Genomic DNA, 20,629 nt, shown 5'->3' with positions numbered 1-20,629 from the left:
TCTGAATTAAAATAAAAATACACACAAAGTTGACCATAAAAACACCCAGCTCCTTGAAGTTGAAATTCAGCATTTTGTAAAATATATTCACTTATAAGATTGACACCACCTGAGTTCCGTACAGACGTAGCTTAGCTTAGCTTCGCTTAGTTTAGCTTAGTTTAGCTTAGCTTAGCGAATGAAGGACCACAAAAAGTTTTTTTAAAGAGCTCACCTGCTTTTATCCGACAAGTCCCTTCTAAAAACTCAGCAATAAACACGTTACATTGTGTTTTAGTCCGTAACAACACAATGAACCCCCACAGAGGGCAGCTGTCAATCAGTTGGGGGGCGGGTGATCCATCGATACTAAGGTAGTATCATTTCTTTGTCGATATCAGCATAATGACATCGATGTTTTCCATGTATGTTTTTTTGTTGTTGTTGTGTTGTTCAAATATATTGTAAACAAAGTGTAAATAGTCTTTGTTTTGGTTGACTTATGTTGCTCAAACAATAAAAACAAAACAGAATATTTACGGTATATATTGTTCAATTAGTCACAAGGAAATAAACATTTTCGGTTAACTCAAATCTTTTTTCCTGTGATTTGTTCTGGTTATTATCATGATTGACAAATTAAAAATAAGATATAAGGTATCGCCCATCCTGCCTCTGCAGCCACCAGCTGTGGGCTGTGATGGCGTGTTGTCTCCATGACAACAAGATTTGTCTATGATGTTACTTGTTATTATTATTATTATTTCTTCAGGGTAGAAAAATAGATTTTATTGCAGTAGTTAGTACGTGCGGGGGCAGGGGGGAGTCGTTTCACATTATCTCCAAAATGAGTATAAAAACTCATCCTTTTGCTCGGTAAATACAAACGTCCATTAAAGTAAATTGTTCGGCCATTTTCCTTCTAGTGTTTGTTTTCACGTCTTTTGGTCAGCTGCCAAAATTTTTAGGAAAGAAAAAAAAATAGTTAAGACAACATTTCAGCGTTTTGGAGACAATGACTGGAAAGTGAAGCAAATGAAATACTTCCAGCTAAAAGAGTCCAGCTCAGAGGTGTATGTGAGGGTTTCTTCCACAATAGTTCTGTTAAAATAGTCTTTTCTAGTTGAAAACAATGACACATCAATATCATGGGATTTTCCAAGCTAAGTAATTCATAATTTATTTCTTATCTTAAACCAAAAATCTACCACTTCCACATGGAATGGGAGGAGAAGTTTTTTTTCCACTCTATCATGTTGGACATGCCATAGCTGAGTTCATGCAGTGTTATGTAAAGTCATGTCTCAATGTTTTCTGTCATTATTGCCGCCTTGTGACCAGAATAGTACTTTTGCAAAAAAAACACCCCACAATAATAGTCAAATATTTAAGTCAAAATATTATTATGCTTTTTCCACTTTTCTGACCAATAAATGTAGTTAGGATGTTGTATTCTCGTGTTAAACGATGTCAAAGTTTCAGATAATTCGGTTTGTGCATTTGGAAGTGAGCCTTGAATTCGCTCATTTGTGAATTTATGGTGATGACCCACAAAACTAGTACCTGGTAGACTTTTGTTCCTAGATTGGGGTGACGCTCAGGTCTTCAGACAGAGAGAAACCAGAGTCTCGGTCTCGCGTGGGCTTCTCAGCTTTGGTGTGTCTTCTCATGTCCTCGTGTCCATAGCTAGCATGCCGCTTGAGCAGCAGCTTGGGCATGCAGGAGGAGGAGGACGTGTAGAGGCCCAGAGAAATCCCCAAGCCTGAGGAGACGCTGGGGGCGGAGATGGTGCTTTTTATGACATCCGGGGCTTTTGTCTGGCCCACCAAGGGCAAGCTCTCCGCCTCGTAGCTTTGCTCGTCATAGGCGTAGTTGACGTTGCCGCAAGGGAAACTCTGGAGCTTAGCCAGGTCCATGCCACCCTTTGAGTGTCCGCCGCTGCTTTGGCTCTTATTGGAGGCCACGCTCTGTGTGACTGGACTCTGGCAGAACGGCAGTAAAGAAGAGCAGACGCTGGGAGCTTTGGAGCACTCCGAGGCTGCAGTATAGGACTGAACTGCTGGTGCATTGCAGGAAGTGGATGGAGGACTTGAGAGGGGCATGGACTGAGTGTGAGCGAGGGTCTTCTTGACTTTGAAGCTATCCAAAACCCACGAACCATATGTGGGGTTCCACAAATTCTTGGTTTTATTCTTCAGCCGCTGGTTCCCTGTGGGACAAGGTCGCTGGATGAGAGGCTCGGGATGGAGCCATGGGCCTCCTACGCACGCAGGAGCCGGCGGGATCGGCTCGGCCCACGAGGGCTCGAGGAGAACCTCCCCGCAGGATGTCACCTCGTGCTGGACAGGGTGGCTTTTTTGGAGGAGAATGCGAGGTTTGTTGGGCTGCGGGCAAAGAGCCGAGGGTGCCAAGAGGCCCAGTTGGGAGGAGGAGTCCAAGGAGACCGAGAGGGGAGTAAGGTTGGTGGGCGTGTGATCTGAGGGGTGGATCATTGCACTGCCATCCTCGTCTGCGGTAGGCCGATATTCCACTGGAAGGGGTGTGTTGATCACGTCTGGGTCCTGAATAGAGAACTCAATATTAAACAATAATGTAAATATGAAATACATATTTCCAGCCGAGGAGAATGCAAACAGCGCCGCTTTTAGTAGTAGTACTGTAGTAGTACTGTATAGACCATACCTGAGTGCAGTATTTGATTCTCTCCAGTATCGTGGAGAAGTTGGGCCGGTGTTCAGGACAATGTTGCCAACATTGGGTCATGATCCGATAGCTAAACACACACAGAATTCGATGCTGTGTTATTTAAATACACAGTCCAGTACAGTATAGTACAGTACATACAGTACTTACACAGGGCCTGGGCATCCCTCGGGAGGGTCCATCCTGCCCCCACTGGTGACAAATTCCAACACTTCCTGGTTGGTCTTACATGGATAGGGCATGTAACCCAGAGAGAGGATCTCCCACAGCAGTACTCCAAATGACCTGAAGGGGGCGACAAAGACCAATGAGTAAACCGTATAAAACTATATTGTTTACATATAAATCCTGGCTTTATTTGTGTCCTATCTAGCAAAAGAAGTTTGCACTAATTTTACGATAATATATTAGATATAATCTGATAAAATAACCCATTTAAGTCATGAATGAGACTCTTGCTCGTGTGTGTCAATAATTGTCTTCCGGATGTGTGGATAGGAAGTGACGTCAGTTGAGTTTTAGCTTGAGTTTGGCCACAACAGTTGCCTGTGTTATTATTATGACGATGATGACTATTATTATTATGTTATTACTGTGCCTGATGCGAATATATTAAATATAATCAGATAAAATAACCCATTTAAGACATGAATGAGACTCTTGCTCGTGTGTGTCAATAATTGTCTTCCGGATGTGTGGATAGGAAGTGACGTCAGTTGGGTTTTAGCTTGAGTTTGGCCACAATAGTAGCCTGTGTAATTATTATGACGATGATCACTATTATTATTATGTTATTACTGTACCTGATGTTAAAAAAAATAACTATATCATAATAAAAGCCAGTCGTTGCCAATCAAGTCTGGTGTTATAGTGACACCTAGTGGCCAGTATAGATTACAGGTCAGAAAGTTGCCTTAAACTGTATTTGTATTTTAGTTCAAATGGAACATTTTTATGCAGGAAGATGCAACATTTGAATTTTTTGACTAATAATAGACTGTAGTCAACCCACAAAACAGTGATTTTATTTAAGGTAGCCATGTTTTAATGGTGTGAGGGACGACTGTAATGACCTACAATGGATTACGTTTAGAATCTTACTGTACAAAATGAGTAAAGAGTGCTTGTATCCTTAATACTTCATCCATGAACATGATGCCTTCCTGTGATGGCTCATTAAGAAACATCCTGTTCCATTTCTGATTGTGTCAATCAAAACTGGGCCCTGTTAGGGGCTTCAGTTCTTGTATTGGAGCTCATTATATTGCACAGGTGTTATCGCTGATTATATATGGGGTTTGTGTTCACCATGTATCGGTCTTGCAGGTGAAGATCCCCTCCATGAACGCCTCAGGTGGCATCCACTTGACAGGCAGCATGGCACGGCCCCCTTTCCTGTAGTAGCTGGCTCTGAACACCAACAAACAGACATTTAGGGAGCACTTATGCTTGCACTGAATTTGGCATTTCTCTGCACTCATTTGCTCATTAGTATAGAAACCTGTAAATGTCTCGCGCCATGCCAAAGTCTCCAATTTTGGCCACCCTTTCCGGTCCAGGGCAGGTGAGAAGGCAATTTCTAGCCGCAATATCTCTGAAATATGAACACAAACACATAACAAATTAAAGTGATGCGTTTATTTATCTCTAGTGTGCCAGTAAGAATCAGCACCTGTGTATGAAGTGGTTCTCCTCCAAGTAACGGCACCCACATGCAATGTCTCTTGCCATATGCAGCAGCTCGTGCATGCTGAGAGAAGGAGCTTGACCCTGGAACCCACATAGCTCATTTTAAACAACACATACATCAGCATTTAAAAAAAAACAAAGTGCGGGTGACACGTACACGTTGAGGTCTGTTCTTCCTCAGGAAGGTCTTCATGTCTCCTCCAGTCATGAGTTCCAGCAGGATGAAACGTGGCAGGATGTTGAGGCTGACGCCAATGCAGCGTACGATGTTCTCATGGTTGAACTTGCTACAGGGACACACATCCACAATTAATTACAACCTGCACTTTTACAGCTTGTTTAACTTAAGATAATATCAGAATTAGTGGTTGACACGATTATTTACACAATTCTTATTTGAGAGAAGGCCTTTATTTGTGTTGAGAATTGTGAACAGCCGTGCGACCACACAGATGTTTATCTGTGTTTCCTATGTTTTATTAATGAAGTCAAAACCGCAAAGTAACCACTAAAACCCCTCTACCTTCCCACATGCATAACCAAAACTTTAAATTATTGTTATTTATTCTAAATTATTTGTACAAATTACAGTTTATGCTGTACATTGTTCATATTTGAAGTAATCTATTTATTCTGCACATTATTATTTATTATTTATTATTTATTATTTATTATTTATTATTTATTATTTATTATTTATTATTTATTATTTATTATTTATTATTTATTATTTATTATTTATTATTTATTATTTATTATTTATTATTTATTATTTATTATTTATTTTATTTATTATTTATTATTACACGGGAGCCAGGCAACAACATTTCGTTGGCAATTTCACTGCTGTGTTATTGTGCAATGACAATAAAGAAAGTCTATGTCTATGTCTAAAACAGGTAAGTTTTAACAAAGTTTTTCCATACTGGTGCTTTAAAGTGGCGCTGAAAGAAGCAGCTGAAGAAATTCAGACATATCTTTCTCTCTGCATAACATCTTTGAGGAAAAAGAAGAAGCTAATGCATAATACAATACAAAAAAAATGTAATTGTCTAGGGTTTAAAGTTGAATTTCTGACCCTGAGCAGAATCATTCATAATTTTTTTGGCACCATTGTTGTTATAGTGGTGAAGCACTTTCTTACTGTATGCCTACAGTATAGCGAACACACATGCATGTATGCAAATATCAATGAGTGATGGGTGATACCAATGATTTCCTTTTCCTTTTCCACTATCAGCATTTCTGTTAACGATATCCAGCATTACATCATATAAGTATTGTCATTTTGATTGGAGTATCGATTTTAGAGCCTAAAGATCTGATATCTGAGGTATCGATATTTCAGTATCGATCGGCACATCACTAATATTGATAGTATCACCAACCAAGTAACGTATCATCAGTATCGGAGTGACATCAAGGTGATAAAATAAATATTTTTCAACTCTATTCTATGCTATGTTGGTATATTGTTTACAAGGAATACATTATTGGGGGCAAACATCAGGATTTGAATGAGAGCCAATAGTAGTTTAGGCATTTGTTTCATTATTTTGCACCAGTGACTTTATTACAACTGTATGTAATAAAAAGGAATAAGAGAATAGGTTAGACAATAACTGAAACTGAAGCAATTCTTTCCATATGACATAATAATATGAATCCAATGACGTTGTTCCAGACACCCACACATATGAACAAAAACACATTTTATAGGCAATAATTATAACCTCTGCAGATGGTGCAGAAAACAATGTGAAATATATATAAAGGAGAAATTATGTATTCAATGAAAACAGAGGGTTGTGAATTGCAATGTGAATTGTCCATGTCATTTGATAAATGGTAGCAGACCAGAGCAGAGCACCACAGTAGACATGGATGTCCTTATCCAGAAGATAGAACATAGTAAGTAACGATCAGATCAACAAAGGGTTTTTGAGCTGCCACGAATGTGTGGACATGAAATGACCCTAAAAGGTTCGCGTTGAGGTCGACCTCTCTGGAATTTGAAAGTGATGGATGTGCAGGGCAAATAAAAACACAACAGTGCACTAATTGATGAGGCAAAGCGAGGACAGAGGCTGTGATGGAAGCCAGAAGCATGTGATGAGATAAATGCATGACAGATGTTTGGAGAGGGGAACAGTTGCTAAGTGAACTGATATACCGTTGCTATGTTGTTATTTGTATATGTTTTGCAGATATATATAGGGGCTAGAAATGGATAATGGATAACAACAGTCCTGTATTTAATCATGATGTCGTAGTATACATTTACCAGATGCAGAAGAAGACTATACTCTCATCATGTGTTCTTTGTGTCAGTGATTATGTGGTGGATGCTGGAAATGTACCTCATGATCAGCGCCTCCATGAGAAAATCCATTTCATCCTGCTCTGAGCAGATTTCAGGAAGGGTCTGTGGAGCAGGAAAAACCATCTTCAGGAACAGTAATTACATGCGTTCTTCACGCGTGACATTTGCATCAGCGTTAGGAAGAGCACTGCAGATTGTATGATGAACATGACTCTTGCACATTGTCATCAAATGCTAACTGACCTTTATGGCCACCTGCATGGGGCCGTTCTCTGCACTCATTCCGAGAACCTGACCCTCATACACTTCACCAAAGGCACCGTGGCCGAGAGCTCTGCAAATAAAAATGGAAAAAAAATGCAAATATATATACGTATGTTATCAATATTATCATATATTATGATGCCCAGAAATGTATTTTTTTCACCATGTCAATGTCCACACCATATATTTGTATTTGGGCATATGTATCCTTTTTGCTATTACCAAATAGCCTTATTTTAGTTTCACTTTGGTTCATTGATAGTCATATTTTGTATTATAGTCATATAATTTATCTGTAATACTAGCTTTAGTTTTTTTGTGACTTTACAGATAAACATTAGACATAAAGGTTGAACTGTTTTGGTCCCAGTATTGACCCCTGGGGTACACCACACAATATATTTAAGCTCACAATTGGCTGTCCGCAGGCAATTCATTCTTATTTATGAATTTGTCCTGTTGATGAATAACAGTTCAATGAATTTAGAAAACTAAATTTTTTAAAAAGTGGTACTAAAGTAGTTATTTTAATTATGTTTGGAAATGTACCAGACTGAAATGACAAATTACTGATGTACGTCAGTAGTTGTCATTAATGACCCTTTTTATCGTTCCCATTTCAATCGGTTAATATTTTAGTTTTACATTTATTGACAATGATTTCCTTTTTTCTTCAGTGAGGAACATGGAGTTGGGGTTTCTCTTCCTCCACTGACAGAAAGTTTGAATATTTTCTTGTAGGTTTTGGTATCACCACTACTTGTGCTGTTATCAAAATCATCAGTGAATATATTATCAATTATTTTGGCACAATGATCTGGATCTGGGATATAGACTAATGCTGTACATTATATCTGTGAAGTCCTCTCCTATCCTTATTTGGATTCAGAAGATTAATGTTAACATATGAACATTATGTTTTGGCTGATGTTTGTGAATGTTGCTATGATCCAGTCCTTGAACATTTTAATAGTTGACTTAGGTGTTATATAAACAACATAATACATTTTTTTTAACAGGTTTCAATTGCTATGACATGTTCTTCACCAAGGGGCTGCACGGCGGTCGTGTGGTTAGCGCGCAGACCTCACAGCTAGGAGACCTGGGTTCAATTCCACCTCGGCCGGGTACTCCGGTTTCCTCCCACATTCCAAAAACATGCTAGGTTAATTGGTGACTCCAAATAGGTATGAATGTGAGTGTGAATGGTTGTTTGTCTATATGTGCCATGTGATTGGCTGGCGACCAGTCCAGGGTGTACCCCGCCTCTGGCCCGAAGACAGCTGGGATAGGCTCCAGCACCCCCAGCGACCCTTGTGAGGATAAGCGGTTGAAAATGAATGAATGTTCTTCACCACTTGTTCAGATGTTTGTCCACATCCACAGCCACTCCTCCTCCATTTGTGTTATTCCTGTTCATGCATTCCTATTCCTGTTCATTTCAACATCCATGCCCTTGTCAGCGTCAATCCAAGTTTTTGAGATTGCAAAATTTATTCCAGATTGATTTTTGAAAAACTGAAGTGAAGCCGAGAAATCCGAGGTGCTAATTGACGAGGGTCAACTGTACAGTAATCGCCTCTCGCCCAATAGTGAGCAGGAATGGTCTCTATCTTACCCGCGACCCTAAACAGGATACTAAATAATACATATATACACTACTATACCTGAGAAGTGTAATGTTTTTGCGTGGCACTTCCTTCAGTTCGCTGAGCCCTGTGGCTTTCCCAACGAAGCAGTAGTTTGGGTTGTAGTCCGTCATGATGGTGGAGGAGCGGATCTTGCTCAGCTTGTATTCCGGACTCTGGAGGCGACCCCTCACTGCCTGTAGATCATTCTTCCAACGGTGCCACACTGGGGACAAAAAAATTTGAAATTTTTTACCTCCAAGACCAGCAGCAAAAGCAACACGCACTCACCAAATTCCCCCACATGGAATTTATATAAGCCTAACAGGAGCAGTAACACAAGGAGCGTCCATGCAACCCTTGAATACATTTCCAATGCAACGTCTTCTCATTGGCTACTAATCCTCCAGCTGGGACTCACCCGCCGCGGCCCCCGATGCAGGTTGGTAGTCTGCCAGGGAGGGGCACGTTGCATGCAGGTAAGAGGTGCCGTCGAGCCACCGCAGATGCAGATGCGAAGGGTCTCGGGTAGGGGTGTTCGGGATGAGGGAAGGGGTTGAGACGGGGGGGATGGATGTTGAGGAAAAGGATGAGGTTGGGGGGGGGTAGGGTGGAGGACATGGGATGGGGACGCCCAGGGAACAGACTACCTCCCTGCATGGGGAGAGCTCAGGTGAAGAGACACCATTAACCTGTGGAGCTTTGCTTTGTATTCATTTTTTTTAATCCTATTATATAAAATAGACAACGCATATTGTATTTGTTGGTGTATTTTTATTCAAGTCCCACAATAACACAAAAATGTCATTAGTAGTGGGAAAAGCTACAATGGTGTGAATGTTGTGTATGTAAGTCAGACAACAATCTGTCATCGTCACATTAACCTAGCACACCAACATATCCTCAATGGACACATCATTAGGTACATTAGGTATCTAATATAAGAGTTGCATAAACACAGTACTGTATATACAAAGTTGATATTTCATATCACGGCTACATAATTTATCCCCATGCAAATCAAATAAAGAGTATTTACGACGTGGTGGCTGCTTACTTGTTTGTTGACATTTCCTGTCTCCTGAGAGTTTAACGGCATCAGCCATGCATATTAGATTACAGAATAATTTTATTTTTTGAAATACAAGAATAAGCATGAAACTATTTGCTGCTTGTGTATAATTTGTGCTGTGTTTAAACCTTTGTTATGTAATCCTATATGAGGATGAAAATGATTTAATAGCGGGTGTTGCTGAAGCTGGCGACCTTGTCATGGTAGGTTTGTTCGTGCGAGACTTCTTCAAACCAAGCCAGCCTCAGTTATTGCTCACTGGAAGCAGTTATGAAGTTGAAAAATATGAAATGTTGAAAGTGCTTCATTTCGGCAAAAAACACCTGGAACATTAATTTAAATATCCAGATTGTATGTTTTGGCCGTAATCAACGACAGCACGATTTATTAATTGATATATTTTTTAAAAACTGTGATGGAGGAAGCCGTGGCTATGGACTGACAATTATACTGTACTAGTATATACCTCAGGGCAACTTAGTATACATGATAATGCCTCATTAGAAATCTCAACTAATTTTATCTAAAGCAGAGATTTTCAAAGTGTGAGGTGGGCCTTCCCCGGGACTTCAGGGGAGGCATAGCAGCTTGAGAAAAATAAAGAAAAACAATTTTCAAAAAAGTTAAACTAAGGCATTGAATTGATTGTTACTTCTTAATGTGCATTAGGTAAAAAATAGAAAATATAGTCCAGAAAATAAGTAGAATTATTTTATAGTCACCGTAGCCACACTTTGAAAATTACGTTATTTTTAATGACTGTCTTCTTCTTTCTCTTTGGGCTTTTGCCATAGCAATCAATCTCCTCCATCCAACCCTGTCTTCTGCATCTGTTTCTCTCACACCAACTACTCTCATGTCCTCCTTCATTACATCCATAAACCTCCTCTTTGGTCTTCCTCTACGCCTCCTACCTGGCAGCATCCTTCTACCAATATATTCACTATCTCTCCTCTGGACATGTCCGAACCATCTCAGTCTGGCCTCTCTGACTTTATCTCCAAGGCCTCTAACATGTAATGTCCCTCTGATGTACTCCTTCCTGATCCTATCCATCCTGGTCACTCCCAATGAGAACGTCAGCATCCTCATCTCTGCTACCTTTTTTAATGACTGTAAAGTCTTTACATATTACAAATGTTAAGTATTTTCCAGACAAGAAACATGAGTAAAATATTATAGCAATATATAGCAATGTGACTCTGATTTTTGCAGCATGGAATGGTTGTGCTCTACAGTTTATTAGAGAAAAGAAATGCCCATATGTGCATGCATTCAAGACACGTTCGCAAAATAAAACGTCATAAAAAGTCATAACTGACATTTTACTTTTTCATCATAGAGTGAATGACTTTTTAATGAATCACTAAAGCTAACATTCAGCAGCAAAAATAAATCTTTATATTAATGTACACAAAGTCTATGGTGCTGTAAGTGTGTCGCTTTTTTGAGGATTTTAATGGCTATCACTTAAATGGACTCACTTTTCAAGTTGTCAGTGTGTCAATGCACACATACGTATTTGTCATACTTTGCAGTTTGCAGTGGAGAACCCTTTGAGTGACACTTGGTCAAAGGGTGCATCATGTGTACGTCTCTGTACGACACCTCACAGCCGATGAAAGGTAGATGGCACAGATTGGGCGCAAAACCGGACGAGTGTCTTACTGAGGATGACGCTGGCGCAGATCAACGCCACACCGCTGACGACGATGGAGGTGACAATAGCCAGGATCAACGTCGTCGACATGTGGCCCTGAGTAGGCGGGACTTGAGGAGCTGTGTGGCGGAGAAGATGTGCTGTATGTTAGTTTATTGAAGAAAAGAAGGTTTTTGTAAATATGTTCTCACCTACTGTACCAATGCAGGTGACGTTATCGCCGGCCAGGATCTCGTTGTCGTGGCACAGGCAGAGGATGACGTGCGTATCTTCATCTACGTCTCGCCTGCAGCTTTGTGATTGACAGTGGCTGCAGTTGAGCTGCACCTTGATCTCACACTCACCGTGACTCTCCATGGCTTAAAAAAATAAATACATTCTGTATTAGTGTTTTCAGTTTTACATGTGTTCAGTGTTCCATACTTGTACAGACCGGCTCGCCATAAGTACATTTGGACCGCCACATATATCCATACTTGGCGCGACCTGTTGGAGCTTGGTCATAAACACATTATAACTGGACATACTACCAAGTGCATGCTACATGCTACATGCTACAGCTTCACTACACTGCTGAATTTTAAGACCATTTGTCAATGTAAATAACCACAGCCACAGAACTTGACATTGAACGTATCGCGCAGTATATGTGCATACACATATCTCTGTCCTGGCTGCTCAGTACACCATGGCAAGGACTTGAGCCGTGAGAAGTCTTTATGTGAGAGACTAACAAACTCAAGGCTGACTTTTTGTATAATTTTTGCAGCGTTAATTTCTTAAATTACCTAATATACCTAAAAAAAATATATATGTGTTACTTCAAAGTAGTAATGCTCAATGTCCCAACTTGAAAATGCTATAATTTTTTCCTTTACAATGATTTATGACAGTAATCCCCCATTTATTGCGATGAACTGGCATGGTAGACATAAAAAGAGAAAGTCAGCCATTTAAGACACAAATAAGATTTGTGTGTGTTGCAATAAATGTGCTCTGGACGTGTAGAGGACAGGAAGTAAAACCCCCAATGTCATTTCACCTTGAGACAAAAACAAGCTTCGGACAAACAATATTGCTTGTTTGTTCGAATATATCACTATGGTAAAAAATCACATTTGGAGCCTGAAGACCAGAAGCTAACTCTCGCTAGCTGCCGCAAATGTAAAGTACAGTCTGAAATCGGCCAATATTGATCAGTGGCCGATCCCTACTAATAACTACTAATAATATTGTTATACATTACTCTGTTATATATATTATAGACTGTGTTACATACCGCTATGTACCTAATACTGTTGCCAGTGAATGAACAGAAAACTTATTACTTGAAGACGTTTGTCCATTTCCTATTTCTGCCTGAAATCATATTACCATAATTGAAAGCTGATTTATGGCTTGATTTTCCCTTAGATCTAACTTTTAATATCTTCCATGCAGTCATTGTCTGGGAAAACAAAAAAAAATGAAAAACGGCTGCTTGGAGATGCTTGATTGTAGCGAGGACAAGTGGCTGCACGAGGCTGTGAATTAGTCCTGTGCCTCCCACTCGGTAATCAGAGTCAGATGGCGTGTCGTTTCAAGAAGACAAAGACAAAGCCTTGAAACACCCACAAGCAAAAATGAGAGTGAAGGGATCAATTTTGTGGCGTGCTCAGATATGCCACAGGGATCGGGATTTAATATTCACACTTGTATGATGGGTGTTCATTAACTATTTCCCCTGATGCACTTGTAGTTATTGCAAGGGTCTGAAATTGCACTTTTATAATTATACATATCGCTATTGCGCCTTTGGTAATTTGGGACGCCGATGACACAAAAGAGACTTTTTGTGGGACAGCAAGTGATGTATCAGAGGCCTCTATTCAATTAACACATTCTCCTATAGTTGAAGGGCACATGGTCTACATAAGCAAAAGGCCGCAAGGAAACTAAATAAAAACAGCAAATATGGAAAAGTCAGCTGTACAAAATATAGTAAAAATATCAACAAAAAAGTAATAATTTTACAAAAATAACATAAAAAACAATGATATGTTAGTAGTGTAAAGTCAAATTAATAAAGAAAAAGATGTTTTTTCGAAGTCATAATGTTATGAGAAAGAACAAAATGAAATAAAGTTGTAATTTTTACAAAAAAAAATAATATCATGGGTAATGTAGGTAATAAAGTCAAAGTATTACCGGATTGAAGTAAATATTGCGAGTATAAAGACAAAAGAAAGTTAGTCTAATACGAAAAAAAATCAAAATTTTATGAGAATAAACTAAAAATAATTTCACGTCTACCACATTTTATTGAGTTGAAATATTATTAAAAATAATATAAACAGTATATGCTATTAAAGTTGCAATATCATGACAAACAAACTGAAGTTGTAATTCTTGGAAAATGTTATATTATGGGAATGAAGTCAAAACATGATGGGAATAAAGACGTAATATTAGTAATAATATAAGAACATTTAATTTACAAAGATTATTGAGGCAGAAAGTTTAAATATTTTGATGTTATAATAAACAACAGCAAAAAGAGTTCATACTAACTTTTCCACCTATATCACACAGCTGAGATGCAGTTTTTTTGTGAAATATACTGTATATAACTTATTAGTTAGGGCTGTCAAATTAGCTTTCTTTTACGGCGGTAACTTTGATTAATTACATATATTGTAATTGTAATTAATGCATGCCCATCATGGCACATTATGACAGCTGATGGAGCCACAGTGTAGCATCACCACAGTCACACTGAGTCTGACGTTCTTTCTATTCCGACCTGACCAAATCAACAACAGTTCAATTCCAACACCATTCCTTAAACAGCTTGTCCTGGGAACGACTGTACGAACGATTGTATCTAGACGACCGCGAGGTGCATTCAAGGACACTTCAAACAACACAACAATGTCTTATGTGTGGTCTTAATTATCAGAAAGACAAAGAAAAACACTAAGTGGATATTCTTATCACTCACTAACAAAAGTCTTACTACAGAAGTAACTTAAATTACGTGGTGTCTTTGAACGCAACACCACATTGCTTATTATAACAGGGGACACTGACGTCAATGCGATCCGGACTTCCTTATATGGGTTGCAGATTGCCTGCTCTCAGCAACCTCTGACACTAAATTGAATTGACATTCAGCATTAGAACTCACCTGCCAGAGGCTGCAGGTATATCTCGCCAATTGGGTTAATGAAGGAGATGCCATCGCGACCATCAACTGTGATGTCATCCATCAATGCAGCATCACCTCCTGTCAAATGATTGGAAATGCAAGGGTGGATTATAGCCTTCAATATGTGTTGGCATCCCCCCCACATTTTATGCTAGTCTGTGCTACATAAGCTGTTACAAAATGTTCATATTACGGAATATTCAGGATTCATGAATATTGTCACCTCTGTACCCGCCTCCGCCTCCTCCGGAAGTGCAGGCACCACCTCCGCCTCCAAACCCCCCGTAGGTGGACCAGCCCAGTTTGGACTGGGCCAAAAGACACGCTGCACCCCCCTTGGCACCCTCCGCCAGGGACCCGCCAGCCATAGGGTGAGACACGGGACTTATGTCTTTCCAGCCTCCACCGCCACCTTGGGAGGACACACACTTATTGTTACATCATAGTAAGAAATGTATGTAGTAATGCTATGTTTTATACACAGAGAATGGAACCCAGGTCTTCCCGAGCTAACCACTCAACCACCACGCAGCCCGGTTGAGAACATGTTTTCACATGATTAGCTTCTTGTACACTCATTTTGTCATGGTAACAGTTCCACTGTTTTATTAGGAAAATGTCTAAATCCAAACAAATAAGAAGCAGACCGACTTTCTGTGTACCAGACTTAAACAAAGCAGGCCTGGGGCCTTGTACACGTCCGTGTGATCAAGGATTTAAAGGTACAGAGTGTTGTTGTGGAGACAGGACTACCCTCGAGTCTAGCTGTTTTATAGCCTCCAGCAGCCAGAAGGTGGCGTATGTCCTATGATGTAGCCAGCCTCATGCTAAATGTTCAAATTAAGAACATTGCAACATGTTTTGTTGAGTGTTTGGCTCCGGTTGCCACTTGCCCGCTGTTATCGGCGTTCTGTTTAGCAGATTTAGCAGGTTAAACCGGCGCCACCGGCATTCATTGAGACAGACCGCTTTGACCCAGGTCCCTGTGCACGTATAAGACTTGGGATTTATGTTTCAATTATGTTTGCAGGGAAATTTACTTCCATTCTGGTGTAATTAGCAGAATCACATGGCGTCAGTGTATAATGGGAAAATCCACATGAGAGCTGGATATACACATACACATACATTCACATGTCCATGTTGTTAATGCAGGAATGTATGCACAAACATTTACAACAATATGCAAGTCATCAATAGCATATTCTGGCATACAGCCCTGACCACTGCACAGCTGGTATTGCACACATTAAAACCCCACTTCCATGTAAATAAGCCAAGGAGCAACAAATATGTTCAGAAGATATAGAGAATTTAAGTTGCATGCTGAGGTGCTCATTTTCATTATTTCCATGGTTGAAGGAAATTGAAACAACATGTGCAGCAATAAATCAATACATCTGTGCAGCTGAAGAAACGTCAGGGTTCCAATTTGAGGCTGCTCCATTTCACTTATTTTCCATCTCAAACAACAATTGATCCCACATTGAGAAAAAGCCAAAACCAATAATAGGCATGAATGTGGAAAAATACTGACATTAAAGCTGCAGAAAATTGATAATTGAGGTGATTGGCTTTTTCTCTTAAGATAAAAAACAATTAAAATTCCTAAATATTCCCTAAAAAAATGTTACCTGTAGAATCCTGGTTTATATTTGATCAAGTTCCAGATAGGTTCTTCCATTTGATACAGCAGACACCCTGGCCACATCCACACACTCGACACTTTCTTAGGTACATTGCACAAGGTAACGAGATCCACGATAAGAGCGATATGAAATATCTTAAGATAAGAACTTAAGAAAAATTGAACTTAAGATTAGTTGCAACTGAGTATAGTAACTTAAAGGGAAGCTATTATGCTTTTTTCTACTTTTCTTACCTATAAATGTAGTTAGAATGTTGTATTCTCATGCTAAACGATACCAACACATCAGATAATGAGGTTTGCACATTTGGAAGTGAGCCCTGAAAGGACGAAAAATGCTCGATTTCAAAACGTGTCATAAAACTGTGCTTTTGTGATGTCACAAAGGGGTGGACTTCCTTATATGGGCATGTCTGTCAGCCGGATAAGCTGCCCTTATCTGCCCTGACCCAAGCTCTGCTCCTCTGTTTACATGCTAGCAAAGCCACATTTGTTTACAATTCCTAATGACGCCACCATCAGGCACAAGTTGGAGTTCCTGATTCCCTAACAGCTAAAGAAATACATTTTAATCTGTCAACGGCAGGTAAAAAAAGAAAAACGCTAAAATGCTAAAGTATTTACCATATTTACACGTCTTGAAGTAACCTCTTTTCTTGAGGACTTCGGACTGTCCAGTTGCTACTTCCAGATCAGATTCGGGATCCAGCACATATGTTATGTTTTATGTTAAAAGCCGACATATACCATTTATCAACTCCAATAAAGTTAGCGGCACAAACCAGAAGTGTTTCTATGCATGCGGGAGTGGGCGTGCCTGGATGCCAGCCGTGGGTCACATACATTAAAACAGACCGTTTTCACAGGAACCATGAAATCCAAAGAAATACAGCTGAATAGGTGCAGATTCTGGAAGAACTACAAAGGTTTATGTGCTGGTTATTGTGTGTAGCTGCTCTATAGGAGTTCACAACTCAATACACAGTGAGTAATAGGTCCCCTTTAAGTGACATGGGCCAGCACCACTGATTCTGAAGGCCTTACATTGACATGGCAACACATAGAAGCTGAAATCTGATTGTGAAGTGGTTAGCACGCAGACCTCACAGCGAGTTCAATTCCACCCTCGCCCATCTCGTTTTGCATGTTCTCCTCGTGCATGCGTGGGTTTTCTCCAGGTACTCCGGTTTCCTCCCACATTCCAAAAACATGCTAGGTTAATTGGTGACTCCAAATTGTCCATAGGTATGAGTGTGAGTGGTTGTTTGTCTATATGTGCCCTGTGATTGGCTGGCCACCAGTCCAGGGTCCAGCTGGGATAGGCTCCAGCACCCCCACGACCCTCGTGAGGATAAGCAGTAGAAAATGAATGAATGAATGAATGAATGGACCCGGTGTCACAAGCATTCTTAGATATTACATCTCATTTATACATCACAATGTGTAAGTCCTTATTAGTATGTGAAATGACAGTAAAACAACACAACGGATGCGACTGTGAATAAAAAGGAGCCCCGGTGAAAACCCAATTTGATTTCTATTGATTGTACTGCTGGGCAAGGAGGAATACATGACGGCTAAAGTAATACAAGCAGACATCTGATCCGAGTGTACATGGTGCAACATCACCTTCTAAACCAGCACTTGCAAGGTCATCATGTCTATACCTGCAGCTCCAGATCGGCCGTTGGTACTGGGGGCTGTGGTGCTGTTCTCAAACTGCTCCAGAGGCATTTGATCCAGACTGGATTCTGGGTCCTCCATATAGGCGTTTCCTCCTCCACCCGCCGCAATCATCAAGGGAACCAGCACGTCGCCCTCCATCTGATTGGAGAGTATGTTAGTTTGCTGCACAATCTAATACAATTCAACACAAGAGCTACGTATATCATGATATAGTGTATAGAAAATAGCCTCAGAGGGGTATTAATTTCACAATGTGTTTATTATTGTGTTTAATGTATTTAGGCCCTGTCATGTAGCTAAATAAAGTCTTATTTTTTTTTAAAATAATATTATGAAATAATTTACATTCATTCATTTTCTACCGCTTTTTCCTCACGAGGGTCGCGGGGGGTGCTGGAGCCTATCCCAGCTGTCTTCAGGAGAGAGGCGGGGTACACCCTGGACTGGTCGCCAGCCAATCACAGGGCACATATAGACAAACAACCATTCACACTCACATTCATACCTATGGACATTTGGAGTCGCCAATTAACCTAGCATGTTTTTGGAATGTGGGAGGAAACCGGAGTACCCGGAAAAAACCTGCAAACTCCACACAGAGATGACCGAGGGTGGAATTGAACCCTGGTCTCCTAGCTGTGAGGTCTGCGCGCTAACCACTAGACCACTGTGCTGCGAAATAATTTATATAAATAAGCATAAGGTATTACTGTATACATAATGACCTTAAAGACATAAGTGGCTCCTCCTCCTCCACCTCCTCCACCAGCCCACTCCTCCCCCTGGAGGCCATCTTCAATCACAGAAGACTCTCCAAGGCAAATCTTCTGGGTTTGGGAATTTCTCTGCAGCAAAAGATGAGAAAGAGAGTCAAACGCCACAAAAAGATGAATCAAATCAGTGGAAACATTTATTTGAATCTCGGTCTTGACTAGGGGATTAAATATATTCACTCATTTGGCCGTACTTACCCCCGGGCATGCGTCCTCTCCTTGATGGCCCACTAAGATGTGAAGTAAATCTCCTTTCTCCAGAGGGAACACAGCTGATATGAAAATGCCGTGGTTGCGTTTGTTGTGGTTTTTGGCTCCTTTCCCTCCTGCAGCCCCGTAGGCGGAGATCCTGAACAAGCAACGGGGATGATGGATCACACACAGACATAAAATGCTTACTGCTGGCAATTCTTAGCAATAGGGGTCATAATATTAGGTACACCCGCACAAGAGCTGTATTAAAAATTCATTTATGAAGGTATTAGTTTAAGCTAATAAAAGCTTTTACCATAAAAGCTCTAATTATAGCGGTAATGAGCACACTGCAATATTATTATCATCATCATTATAGTACTCCGTAGTCATATATTAGCAATATCTCTCTGTAAGAAGGGAATGGATATCATTTTCATATTATGAACTTAAATGAGAAGAAACTTCCACTTTGTTTGTATTATGTTAGAAAAACAGAGCTTCTTGTGTTGTGGTTCAAGCACAAGATCTACTCTGCTGCCTTCCGTAACATTTATTATGATGACCTGTGGTAGCCTGAGATGTGAGATGCTGAGATCACATCACTCAAAACTGCTTATAGTCCCTTAAAATGTACATATGCATGTTACAGGATGAGGGTAACCCTGTTAAAACGAGAATAAAGCACCACCAAAGCATCACATACTGGTATCTGTTGGTGGCAGGAACCTTCCACATTTGGACTCCTTTCAAGGTCCCTTCCTTCCCCACAGTCACGCTGACATTTTTATTCCTGTAGGTGCTGTCACACTGGGCTTGGGTCGGCCCGTAGGGTCCGCTTGCGCCGCATGAGTTAAAAAACCAGGTCATCAGAGACACCTCTAGAAGACAAAGACATAAAAAGAAGTCCTGTTGAGTTTCAGTGCAGGATGAATGGATTAATGGATTAAAACTCAGGTGTTTCCAGCGGCTTTGGACAGCATGATAAAACAATCTGTTACAGAAAGATTTGCCATTCATAATGGATTAGAAAATGACACAGCAAGGGAGCAAGGAGAAATGTACCGGATGATGAAGGCTCTGCGAGGGGGCTAAAGAAATCCCTCAGGTCAGCCATGGGCAGGAAAGACTTGAGATCTGAGATGAGAGAGGGGTGGAGAATGACTGGTTTAATCAACTTTTGAAAGAAAATGGGAACATTAAACTGAACGAATGGCGCTTCAAGCCAGACGGGACAAACTATTAGAAACAATTCTCAGTATCACCACTGCCAACTCACACCCCAATTTACATTGAGTGTCATTACATTGCTAATATTGCGGCCATTAAACCTTCTCAGGTAATGGATGGTGATTAAAAACCAATGCCTGAAGTTGTGTTGCATGGGCCATTATCAGCAATTAGTGTTCAGGTGATTAAAACGTCTATGAATCTCACCTGTGTCAAAACAGGTTGCACCGATTGCAATGTCATCCATGGCAACATCAGCATTGGAGCCTTGGAACCAAACGGCTGTCACCTTAACACTGAAGCTGCAGAGAAACACATCATTAATGTGTGTTTATTGGTTAAAATGGCACACAATATGATATATGCTGTTAGTACCCGTGATGAAGTCCAGTCAGCAGCAGGACAACATCCTCCCAATCATCCTTTGAAGAACTCTTTCTCTCCCAAACCAGATGTGTAGACGCGGTGCTATTTTCCTCTAAAGCCACTGACAAGGAGCCATTGAAGTTCCCAAACAGGTAAAAAGAAAAACGCATCTGTACAAATACATGCAAGGAAGTCGTTAATAAGGTCAATAACAGAGTTTATTCTGACA

At 40.3% G+C, this 20,629-nt stretch overlaps 1 protein-coding gene across 1 annotated transcript in view; it reads right to left on the bottom strand.

The window, feature by feature from the left end:
* The window catches only part of ltk (leukocyte receptor tyrosine kinase), a 54,382-nt gene that overhangs the window by 13,428 nt on the left and 20,325 nt on the right, over nucleotides 1-20,629 (bottom strand). The window contains exons 9-29 of the mRNA XM_058090985.1: nucleotides 20,410-20,570; nucleotides 20,242-20,336; nucleotides 19,870-19,941; nucleotides 19,511-19,685; nucleotides 18,811-18,961; nucleotides 18,565-18,684; nucleotides 17,821-17,977; nucleotides 14,729-14,917; nucleotides 14,485-14,583; nucleotides 11,519-11,677; nucleotides 11,327-11,437; nucleotides 8,626-8,812; nucleotides 6,938-7,028; nucleotides 6,732-6,796; nucleotides 4,529-4,658; nucleotides 4,355-4,452; nucleotides 4,184-4,276; nucleotides 3,991-4,092; nucleotides 2,833-2,967; nucleotides 2,662-2,752; nucleotides 215-2,540 (exon numbers count right to left, since the gene is read on the bottom strand). Of these exons, the coding sequence (XP_057946968.1) occupies nucleotides 1,560-2,540; nucleotides 2,662-2,752; nucleotides 2,833-2,967; nucleotides 3,991-4,092; nucleotides 4,184-4,276; nucleotides 4,355-4,452; nucleotides 4,529-4,658; nucleotides 6,732-6,796; nucleotides 6,938-7,028; nucleotides 8,626-8,812; nucleotides 11,327-11,437; nucleotides 11,519-11,677; nucleotides 14,485-14,583; nucleotides 14,729-14,917; nucleotides 17,821-17,977; nucleotides 18,565-18,684; nucleotides 18,811-18,961; nucleotides 19,511-19,685; nucleotides 19,870-19,941; nucleotides 20,242-20,336; nucleotides 20,410-20,570 (3,462 nt within the window). The 3' untranslated portion in view covers nucleotides 215-1,559. The remainder of the gene's footprint in view (nucleotides 1-214; nucleotides 2,541-2,661; nucleotides 2,753-2,832; nucleotides 2,968-3,990; nucleotides 4,093-4,183; nucleotides 4,277-4,354; nucleotides 4,453-4,528; nucleotides 4,659-6,731; nucleotides 6,797-6,937; nucleotides 7,029-8,625; nucleotides 8,813-11,326; nucleotides 11,438-11,518; nucleotides 11,678-14,484; nucleotides 14,584-14,728; nucleotides 14,918-17,820; nucleotides 17,978-18,564; nucleotides 18,685-18,810; nucleotides 18,962-19,510; nucleotides 19,686-19,869; nucleotides 19,942-20,241; nucleotides 20,337-20,409; nucleotides 20,571-20,629) is intronic.

The sequence above is a fragment of the Doryrhamphus excisus genome, chromosome 13, assembly GCF_030265055.1.
Source record: "Doryrhamphus excisus isolate RoL2022-K1 chromosome 13, RoL_Dexc_1.0, whole genome shotgun sequence".
In the NCBI taxonomy this organism is placed as follows: domain Eukaryota; kingdom Metazoa; phylum Chordata; class Actinopteri; order Syngnathiformes; family Syngnathidae; genus Doryrhamphus; species Doryrhamphus excisus.
This window is presented reverse-complemented; position numbering and strand designations above follow the sequence as displayed.